Here is an 11,657-nt window from a genome sequence, read left to right on the forward strand (position 1 = left end):
TGATTAAGTTATGAGTATGGAACCCTCATGATTGGGATTAGTGCCCTTACAAGAGAGACTCCAGAGAGCTGCCTTGCTCCTTTCACCTTGTGAGGACACAGCTAGAAGCTGTCGTCTATGAGGGGGAAGCAGGCTCTCAATAGACACTGAATCTGTCAGTGCCTTGATCTTGGACTTCTCAACCTCCAGAACTGTGAGAAATAAATTCCTATTGTTTATAAGCCACCCAGTTTATGGTATTTTGTTATAGAAGCCCAAACAGACTAAGACAATGGCATTCATGAAAAATGTATCTAAAATGATAAAGCATTCAATAAAATTAAAAGGTATGCATTTGCCATAAAGTTGAATATTTATTACTAGATAAGCCCAGGCATCAAATTCCCTGAACTAGTTGGGGGTAGCTGTGAAGGAACTTTCTGATATGGTTCTCATCTTTTAAGGATCCCAGAATGGGGGTGGTTGCCCACATTTTGTCTCCCATAGGGACAATATATATCATACTAGCAGTCCTGCAAGTGTCTGTACAGGATACTAGCTTTAATCTTGAGCTCCTCAGAAGCCATTTGGGGAAAGGATATTCTTCATGAAGCAATAGGGGCCATTTCTATCTAGACCTGAATTGTCAATACATCATATATATCCAAGAATGATGTGGAATGATATTCAGTGGGACCACAGGGAGAATTACAGTTTGCAACTAGACAAAGTGGGCTAGAGTCTCCTAAACTACTGATGTTAAGGCATATTGATGATAGTCATCTAAATCTTGTAAGAGATGAATGTTTGAGATCTTTTTGGCCAGGCGGGGTGGCTCACGCTTGTAATCCCAGCATTTTGAGAGGCCGAGGCGGGCGGATCACTTGAGGTCAGGAGTTCGAGACCATCCTGGCCAACATGGCAAAACCCCATCTCTACTAAAAATATAAAAATTAGCCAGGCGTTATGGCGTGTGCCTGTAGTTCCAGGTACTCGGGAGGCTGAGGCAGAAGAATCACTTGAACCTGGGAGGCAGAGGTTGCAGTGAGCCGAAATTGCACCACTGCACTCCAGCCTGGGCGACAGAGCAAGACTCCACCTACAAAAATAAAAAAATAAAAAAATTTCATAAATACACAAAGGTTAACTTTAGAGAATTACTTGACATTAAATCCTCTTTAACCACAAGTATAGCTCCACCTTCTAGGTTATAAAACAAATGCCCCTTGGGTAGATTCTAGCACATGAGGTGAAATTTATTTACCTCTTAATCTTTTTTTTTTTTTTTTTGAGATGGAGTCTGGCTCTGTCGCCCAGGCTGGAGTGCAGTGGCACGATCTTGGCCCACTGCAACCTCCACCTCCAGTTTCAAGCGATTCTCCTGCCTCCGCCTGCCAAGTAGCTTGGACTACAGGCATGCACGACCACGCCAAGGTGATTTTTGTATTTTTAGTAGAGACAGGGTTTTGCCATGTAGGCCAAGCTGGTCTCAAACTTCTGGCCTCAGGTGATCCATCCGCCTCAGTCTCCCAAAGTGCTGGGATTATAGGCATGAGCCACCATGCCCGGCCTTAATCTTTGCTTTGGTATCTGCTGTAAGAATGACTTCTGCCACAAAAAGTCACACACTTTTTCTCCCACTTTTTAAAAAAACTGTTATCAAAAATAGGCAACTATTTTTACTTAAACTTTGAAAATATAATCCTGGACGTCTTAAGATTAAAGAATGTGATGATGAAAGCAGGTAACACTCAACTTGGAAAGAAGAGCAGAAAAGTACTTTCACTAGAGAAATCGTAATGAGAGGTTGCCATCATTTAGGCAGCATGTGGGTACTTTACAAACATAAAATTAGAGCGTTACAAAAATCCTTTGAATTCCCTAATTTTACAAACTTAAAGTCCTTAATTAAAAACAACAACACAATTGCAAGTTGACAAATAAGACAAAATCCCTTGCAAAAAATAATCATTAAAAACTAGTAGTTACAGAATATATTTTTACACTGATTTTTGAAATTGAAATTTTGTGTTCAAATCATAAAATAAAAAGCATAAAATAGAAGCTATTAATTATGTTGTAATGGTAAATACTGGATTTGGGCTGCTATTTTAATGGTATTTATTCTGCATAATATGCATAATATATCTATGTGGTCCCATATTCATTTCTCCTATTTAGAATTTCTTTCTTTTTTCTTTTTTTTTTTTTTTTTGAGACGGCATCTTGTTTTGTTGCCCAGGTTGGAGTGCAGTGGCACGATCTCGGCTCACTGCGATCTCCGCCTCCCGGGTTCAAGCAATTCTCCTGCCTCAGCCTCCTGAGTAGCTGGGATTAGAGATGTGTGCCACCACGCCTGGCTAATTTTTGTATTTTTAAGAGAGATGCGGTCTCACCGTGTTGGCCAAGCTTGTCTCAAACTCCTGACCTCAAATGATCCACCTGCCTCCCAAAGTGCTGGGATTACACAGGTGTGAGCCACCACCCCCAGCATTTCTTCTATTTAGAATTTCTAAGAGCAAGCAGAATGTCATTTCTCTAACTATTAAATGATTATCCAGAAGCAAAAGTACAGCACAGGAAGATAATATTTATTATATTTTAACTAGAAACAGAGCAGATAGCAAGTTCACCAGGTAAAAATTTTTTTTCTTAAATTAGGCTTAAACAACAATAATAAAAAACAAGTCTGCATGTATATTTTGGTCACTATTATAATCTTCCAGGGCACAAAAGCCAGCAGCATAAAGAAACATGAATAATGACTGAGAATTTTTGATGTGCCAAAAACAAAGATCACTGCATTAAACTCCTTTATTTTGTTAATATTATTCTTAAACATTGAACAATTATTAATTATTGTTATTTGGCAAAATATCAAACATGCACATAGTATTCCTACAAGAATATTGCCTTAATATTGTCAATATTAACGCTAAGCTTATTCCTCTCCAAAATTCAATGAGTTATGGTTCCACTCTCTATATGTATTAGTGTTAGTGGTAATATGCAAAACTGATTTTGTTTTCAGGGTTAAGTAGCAGATTGACTTCGCATTTGGTGGCCAGCTGTGTACCCTAATTTTTCATCTATTTTCTTAATAAATTTAATTACATTTCATAAGCCCTGAGATAATGTGCTAAGGATTGTATACTTTTAATCTATACTTTATTCCACTCAATTTGAACCCCACATAATAAGTCTTTTAAGTTATTTACAGATGGTTGTAACTAAAGCAATGACAAAATTTACTACTTGTATAGGTAAGACTGATAATAAGGCCTTTAACTAAGAGTTGCATATTTTATATGCACTTTTAACTTGCTAGGAGCAACTCTTAAAATTACATCTATAATTCTGTCAGAAAGCAATAAGTGCTTTTCATTTTGCTTACTTCCATATGTGTAACCAGATTCACTTTTTTCCTCCCTTGTAAAACAACTATTTTCTTTTCCTTCCCCAAATATTAATACGTCTTCCAACTGAACAATTGCTAAAAGGAACTTAGCATTTGCACAGCACATTGACAACTGTAGTGCTTAGCAGAGACATATGCCCATAATAGGCATCTGATAAATGTTTGTTCCACATGGAATGAGTGAATTGTAAGGCAGCTGTTTGAGTCATACACTGTTCATCATATACTGCAACTAATTTTATTTAACTAGGAAATTCAGTTTACCAGATTTAATTTACCCTCAAGTGTAAATCCAAAAATTTGAAATTAAAAAAAATTGATTTACTAATCCTCAGAAAAAGTAAACAAGTTAATCATAGTTGTTACTATACTATTAGTTGATAGAAAATTTAAAAAATTATTACTTTCCACTAAATATTAAGTACAACTAAGTGAGGGGAAGAAAGTTTAAAAAAACTTAAAAATGTTAGCTAATTCTCATCATTTTCTCCACATTTATCCTTGCAGCTTTTTTGTTCATATATTTATTCCTGTTAACTTCTCTAGCTGAAAGAGAATTTTATTATCTGAATGGAGTTCCCCATCACCTTAGGTACAAAATATTAGTGAAAAGCTGGTGTAAATATAAGATTGTATTTTCATGTCATGCCATATTTCTAAATTTATTTTTTGCTAGCATTAAATTTTTCCTATTTAAACGATGCTGTATAGAATATGAGCTAATCTGCCAATTACTATGATATTGCTTGCTTATAATATTCAGTTTTTGTTGATAGCTTTAAAGCATATTGCACGCTTTTCATCTAGCACACTAGTAAACAACTATTACTCTTTTTGGAAAGGATACACTGACAAATTCTTAAGTTAATGGCTTCAGCCCAACATTTTTAGTCAGTTAAAGAACAATAGCAATGGCAAAAACGTTGACAATACAGTTCATGGTCCGGTTCTCCCATCTTACGGTACAGGTTCCTGAAACACAAAAAAAGGATTTTGAAATACCAGCAAAACATAAAAATTATCAGAGAATATATATATATATATATATATACACACACACACACACACATATACACACACAAACACACACACACACACATATATATATATACATTTTTCACATGTTTTAATATCTTATTTCCTTCAACCTGTTAAGTTTTCACATTTCATATCGGTCTGAAGGTATACTTGTTACTAGGTACAAAGCAATACTGTTGATAGTCTTTTCAGAATTTAATCAGAATTAAATAAGTACTTGATTAAAAAGTGCAGTTTGACTTTGCTAAAAGTTGGATTTTGTGTAAATCAGCTTAAGATCTCTTACCATCAGATGTGGTATCCCAAAAACAGGAGCTGGCTGTGTGAAAGCCATATGCGCTCTTCTGGACCACTGCACAGGTCACTGCAAATAAAGTCACAGAATGAGGGCACTTACAGACAAAGGAAAAGAGAACCAAGGTCAAAGTGTGTGAGTTCAGAGCTCTACAAGCCGAAAACAAGACAAAAAACAAACAAACAAACAAAAAACAGAAAACAAAGCGTTCAGCAAATAGATTGAAAAAAAAGTAAAAGACTCTCATCTTTATCTACCATCATGATTTTGACCCCACTGGATTCAGTTGGTTTTCTGACCATTGTCATTACCACTGGTGATTGTATTGCAGGAAAAATATCAGTCAAATTCTGTGCTTTGTACCATGGGCAGAATTCAGACACAGAAATGCAGGAAATACTCCACTTTATAAACAGTTGCTGTGTGGAATTACAGGTAAAGAGGCATGGGACTACCGAAAGAAACACAGTTGAGCTAAGGGGGGGTCTCATTGGAAAGAAAGAACTGATAGAAATGCAAAGGGTGATGCTACCAAAGACAAGTAGCTCAAACTGCCTTTGAGTAGTGAAAGATCTTCATCTTTTAAGTATTATTATAGATTATCTTTGAATGAGTAAATCAGAAGTCCTTTATACCCTTTTAGTATCCAACTTAAATGTCTATTGTACATATACCTTCTCAAAATTCAGAGAAAATCACAATGACAAAAGCAAGTGAACTAGTGAGGAAGGATACTGATACTTACCAATATATTTATAAGCTTTTCCCAACTTAACCAGATGTGTTAAGGATTGTTCCACTATGCTTGCAGTCCACTGGTTGATGTTGTTGTGATTATAATCTTCACCACCTAAAACCCCATCTACACACTAAAAGGGCACAGAGGGCAGTTAATTTAGTCAGTAAAATTGTTCAAAAAGAACAATTTTTACACAAATTGCAGTAAAAATTAATTCAAAACATAAAATATACTTATAGCTCAATAAGGCATCTTAGAAAACATACACTTGGTAAACATTGATTATGCACTGTCTCTAATTGCTTAAGAGTTTTGAAAGAGTTTCCACTTGCATTATCTCACTCTATGAGATACTATGGGCCATATAAAGATAAATATGTCATGGCTTCTGTGTAAATAACTTAATCTAGCAGGGAAGCTAATAAAAAAATTCGAATATCTATAACACAAGGAAGACTAATGATAAATTATGTCATAAAAATTATGGTGGGGAAATTAAAAGGTGATATCAATTGGTTAACAAGTAGCTTTGAAACAGCTGGGATTTGAACTAGGGCTCACATGCTAGAAACAGGATGGGACTAATTTAAAAACATAATTCTTATGTATACTAATTATATTCTCATTCATACTATGTGATTGTTTAGCTATGAAACAACAACTGATTATATTCTCATTCATACTATGTGATTGTTTAGCTATGAAACAACTAGCACACTTGCCACTGAAAGTAAATAAAGATGCTCTAGAAAGATAAAGTCAAATATCATAATTTCCCATAGTGCTTAATTTCATCCACTTCTGACACCTGATTAAAAGCACTGGCTCTAGTATCACAATCCTAGGTTTTAAGGCCTACTTTGACACCTATCTGCTGTGTGACCTTTAGCAAGTGACTTAACCCCTTCAAATCCCTATTTTCCTAATCCTTATAGTAAGGATAACAGCATCATCTTATCAGGTTGTTGTTAGGATGAAATGAGACAATGAATACCAAGTGCTCAAACAGGACTAGCACAGAGTTAGCATATAAATAATGTTAACTACTATTATCATATGGCTGCTGTTATATTTTATATTTGAGTGATAAAGCCTGGATAATAAAGCACTCATTTAATTCATTTTTAGAATCTAACACACACATGCAGCTTCATTTACTATCATTAGACTCATTTAATTCATTTTTAGAATCTAGCTTAATAATACACACATACACACACATGCAGCTTTATTTACTATAATTAGACCACAGTAAAGATTTATGAAGGCACTAATACAAAATCTTAAGTTGGATAGTATAAAATCTTCACTAATGATAAAATATAAAAAGAGAAATTAAATATTTTAGCAAGGTTGATAAAAGTAATATGGCTCAAATTTTTCTCCTAGAAAGCTCAATAACATGACAAAGTAGGAAGGCTAGTGGCTTAAGGATCAGGGGAATAGAATTTTAATTCTGGCTTTACCATTCCTAAGCTGGTGACCTTTGGGCAAACCTATTCCTCTCTTGAGATCACCTTTCCTTAAGGATAAAGTAAGAGCACTCATTTTTCTTTCAGGTTATATAGTAGGACCACTCCAAGTTTTGCTCTAAACAGCAGAAAACACCATGGGGTGTGGGTGCCACTGTAAATAGCCCTGCTAATTACTATTAATTAACATCTAGCCTAATTAATTACATTAACATGGAGGCCCATGAGACAATGAGGTCCTTAAACAGCTCTGTATTCTCAGTGCTAAACTCAGGACCTGGGCACTTAGCAGGTATTCAACAAATGTTGTTGAAGCAATATTGGTTTTGATATACTCGCTGGGTATCTTAAATCAAATACACTTTAGACTAAATTCTAAGTCATTTGTAGCTCACTTTTTCTTCGACGATTTTTTGGGGAAGCAATTTCTATTACTAACACTAAAGAAAATGTATGCATATTACTGATAAATGGGTGTCTCTGAGTTCAGAAGGAAAAACATATTAGCATAGGGGCTCAGAGCAAGAAATCAAAGGAAAGAAAATAAGATCAATAAGAAAATAAGATCAGTAAGGAAATCAGAAATAACTGCTGAAATTATGTAATCATCTAGGAAGTGCTAAACTGTTTTAAAATGTTGCTCATTCTCAGGCATTTCCAATGTCTCAATGGAAATATTTCAATGGCAGAAGAGGGTTGGTTCATGGGAAGAGGAAAGATAGACATTTAGCTGCAAGTAACCTGTAGCAAAACTGAGTTTCTTTGCAGTCTCATATTTCATATAAAAATTCAAGAGAAGCTTGCTTTTGACTACATAATGCATCAGAGTTTGTTTTTATTCAAAAATGTTTTCAGTTATATTATTTATATTACTTAACTCCCTCTCACAAATATTCAAGAAAAACTGATGTTCTAAAATGCATCCAGTGACTTCTAGCACCACCTAGCCACTGCCAAGTATGTATTTCCCAGTTGAAAAAGCATGATTCTTTTAATTTGATATAATATTAAAGTAACAGGCATATGGTTTGAAAAATCCAGTAGAACAGAAAAGCTTAGAATGAAAAGAGTCTCCTTCCCACCCTTTCCTTTCCCATCCCCAGTCCCATTCCCCAGAGGAAACTCATCAGTGTACAACTGTTTTTATTTCTTCCAAGGGTTACTTATGTATCTCCAAATAATGTTTATCTCACTATTTCCTGATTTATGAATTATAGGCAACATCCATGTAACTCCTACTATGATAGATGAAAATTTGGTTCCCTCAGACCACCCGCCCCCTTCTCTCAATATAGTGAAATCACGATTTTTTAACTTAAATATATTTACACTGTTAGAAACATGTTTCTTTTCCACTCTGGATGTTTTCTTCTACGCAGAGGATTGTTCTTTAACATTCCTGGCCTCTTGTCCTGTCAGTTATTCCTCCCCATGGAGGTGGAATGAGTTACCTGGTTGGTGGGTGATAACCATTGTTCTAACATCTCATTTGGGAGTCTCCCAAATGTGTTAAACTTGGGCTTTAGTTTCTCCTTCCCTCTCCACCCAAACCAATGAAAGGCACCAGCCTGAACAAGTGTTTCTCTCTGCTGACTCAAACTTTCTCTTGGATGACTCTTCCCAGGGCTGAACTGAATGGGAGTTAGCAAAACAAGGTACAATCATCAAACTGGTTTTTATCAATAATAAAGGTGGTATTTTGTTCTCTTTCTATTGGCTCTTTTTTCTTTTCATTTGGTTCAGAACTTAAGGAAGAAGGCACTATTTAAATGGAATCCCAAATAGCCCAGCATTCTTTCTTTTATGTTCCATCAACCAAGGACAGTCTTTCCTGACTTGCCACTTTGAAAACTAAGATCACTCCCTTCTCATTACCTCCACTCCCTCTTCCACCTCCCAGTTTCCCTCATTTGTGCTTTTACATTGTAAAGGTATTAAAAACCTTTGCTTTCTACTTTTAATAATTAAATACTCTCAGGCTACATAGATAGAATGCATAATTCTGAAGTATCAAAATATGGCAGGATTTTCAGGTGCCTGTCTATTCCTCTCAGACCTTGAGTTAATTCTAGCTGTGTAAGGCCAGACCTGGGTGTCAAAAAATACCTTTCCCACACTGTGGTCTGTATGTGATACCTCTAAAATAATGAAAGGTCCCCTGCCAGAATTAATTCCCAAAAATAATTTCTTTTCTATTTGCCTAAAAGGAGTTTCAAATATTTTTCTTAAAATTTTGATTCACTATCATATCAATGCTTAAAATATGTTAAATGATCATTTTTTCCAATTATATTGGGCAAAAAAGTGTACATGCCCAAAGGCAGATATTTCTAGGGCTTTTGTTATCTATTTTATACAATATACATATATATTATACATATACTTTACATTATAAAAGTTGACGTGTGTACATATATATGCGTACATATACTTTTATAGCATTAACATTTAAAATAATGTTTGCTTTCTGGAATAAAAGTTATTTTATCCAAAAGACAGGGCATCAATTTTAAACCAGTTTTCTAGACTAAGAAAATCCTTAAGCATCTCTTTCAGAATAAGCCTCAAGATGCTGATAGCACACAACAAAACATAGAAGGACCCCTATAAAGAGTTAGTGGATAAATATTTAAAATCTTGTTCTTGGCCGGGTGTGGTGGTTCACGCCTGCAATCCCAGCACTTTGGGAGGCCAAGGCGGGTGGATCACCGGAGGTCAGGAATTCGAAACCAGCCTGACCAATAAGGTGAAACCCCGTCTCTACTAAAAATACAAAAATTGGATGGGTGTGGTGGCGGGCGCCTGTAGACCCAGCTACTCGGGAGGCTGAGACAGGAGAATTGCTTGAACCCAGGAGGTGGAAGTTGCAGTGAGCTGAGATCACACCACTGTTCTCCAGCATGGGTGACAGAGCGAGACTCCATCTCAAAAAACAATAAAATAAAATAAAACAAAATCTTCTTCTTTTAACAGTAAGGTTTCTAAGTTTGTGCTGAAACTCAAAATATAGCTTTTAAAAATCTCCACCAGTGCAGCAAGCTTCAAGAGAAACAAAATGTATGACTCACCTCTTTGACAATATTGTGGGCTTCCTCAGCATTGAAGCCAACCTAAAGGGAAAACAAAAGGTAAAGCTGCTTTCAACACAGGCTTACAAGTATGACGCTACACAGAATATCCTAGGCTGGCCTAGACAGGTGTTAAAGTGTTAAAGGGCATCAGGTCTACAGAAGGGGCCAATCTTGCCCCTAAACACTTAAAAATACTGAATGCTTTCCCTACCTACCTCCCTGGAGATTGACTCGTGAGGTCTGGGGCAGAGCCGGCAAGTCTACATTTTTTAAAAAAAAAAATGCTTTATACTGGTGATTCTAATGAACATCCTAGATTAAGAATCATTGTATTGTAAAACGTAGGAAATAAGCAAGAGGTGACTATGAGGATGTTATGTGTCATAAGAATATAGAAATGGTTTCAGCTAAGTGAGAGAATGAAGTGGTCCATATGAAGAGAATGCTTAGTAGACTATTTTCAATTTTGTTTTTAACTTATGCTAGGCAAAAATTTCTAGGCAAAAATTCCTTTCCCAAATTAAAGATTATGAAAATACTTGATAACTCAAGATTAATATCACTTTAGTACTATAAAGTGGTCTGACAACTTAGTCTTTTCTTTGGAGTCCCCATCAATAACAGGGAGATAACAACTGACATCATGGGTTTCTGGTGAGGGTTGGGAAAGCCTGAGTCAGTAAGCAAGGGCTCGTAATCCATAAAGCACCTCCTTGCCTAATCCTGGCAAGCATTACCGGGAGCGGGAATGGCAGTGCCACCAGGACCCCGAGACCCCGAGCCATGGGGGCTGCATCACCTGCGCTGAGGAAGCCAAGGGACGGAGGCAGCAGCGGGAAGACCCGTTTTCGAGGCCCGCCCGGTAGGAGGGCGGCGCCCGTCACCCCATGCCCACTCCTCGCACCCAAGTCAGGCCTCGTCCTCCCAACCCTGCCCCGACCCCACCGTCTGATCCGCGCGCTCCTGGCCACCCCTCCCACCCCGAATCTCAGGACTTTGGGGTGGGGAGAACGGGTCGGGCGGGGCGGATCCCGGGCCCAGGGGAGAGGACCCGGGCTCGGAGGACGCCGCACCCCAACTCTTGGGACCGCCCTCGCTGGGAGACCACCCGGCAAGAGCCCCGCGCAGAGGAAGGCGGGAGTGGGGGGCGCTCCCAGGTAGCCAAGGGGCGGTACCTCGTCGCAGTGGCGATGGTACTCCTCCATGGTAGCGCCGGCTCTCCCTGGGGCGGAGCGACACGCCGGTAGAGCACCGCGGCCGCGCACTGGCCTCCGGGGAGGCCCCACCCCCGTTTATGGCCTAGGGCCTTTCCCTACGCAATCCCCGCCTTTGTGTCGCAGTGGCGTCACCTGGCAGCGCTGGGCGGGCTTCGGGCAACGCCAGGCGTCACTTCAGGCCACGCACTTTTTCCTCGCTTCCTCTGCCCTTTCTGGAAACAAGGGATGAATGTAAAGAACTGGGAATGGCGCCAGTGTGGATCAGATGGGGTGACCTAGTGGCAGTTAGTCTAGACTCCGCACTAGTGGTTGAGTGCCCACTGCTGTGATTACTTGCACATATTTGTTCATTCACCATCATGTGGCACATAAATGTAGTTAATTTCGTGGTAAACCAGCCACTTTGATTTGTCCACTTACTAGCTATG

At 38.0% G+C, this 11,657-nt stretch overlaps 1 protein-coding gene across 1 annotated transcript; it reads right to left on the reverse strand.

Moving 5' to 3' along the window:
- Positions 1-2,549: 2,549 nt before the first annotated feature.
- On the reverse strand, positions 2,550-11,444 carry DYNLT3 (dynein light chain Tctex-type 3). Its single transcript, XM_003815391.5, has 5 exons — positions 11,188-11,444; positions 10,010-10,051; positions 5,476-5,599; positions 4,722-4,799; positions 2,550-4,369 (listed from the first exon to the last, which is right to left on the reverse strand). Exons 1-5 carry the CDS (start codon positions 11,215-11,217, stop codon positions 4,293-4,295), a joined length of 351 nt encoding a protein of 116 aa, XP_003815439.1. The 5' UTR covers positions 11,218-11,444; the 3' UTR covers positions 2,550-4,292.
- Positions 11,445-11,657: the final 213 nt, after the last annotated feature.

The sequence above is a fragment of the Pan paniscus genome, chromosome X, assembly GCF_029289425.2.
Source record: "Pan paniscus chromosome X, NHGRI_mPanPan1-v2.0_pri, whole genome shotgun sequence".
NCBI classification, from domain to species: Eukaryota; Metazoa; Chordata; class Mammalia; order Primates; family Hominidae; genus Pan; species Pan paniscus.

What these genes read in the sequence shown, in the direction of transcription:
- DYNLT3 (XM_003815391.5), bottom strand. Translation starts at nt 11,217, where the DNA reads ATGGAGGAGTACCATCGCCACTGCGACGAG. An exon ending in CCCACAATATTGTCAAAGAG is followed by an intron (nt 5,600 to 10,009) that starts GTGAGTCATACA and finishes GTGCCCTTTTAG; the next exon opens with TGTGTAGATGGGGTTTTAGG. An exon ending in AAAAGCTTATAAATATATTG is followed by an intron (nt 4,800 to 5,475) that starts GTAAGTATCAGT and finishes CTTTATTTGCAG; the next exon opens with TGACCTGTGCAGTGGTCCAG.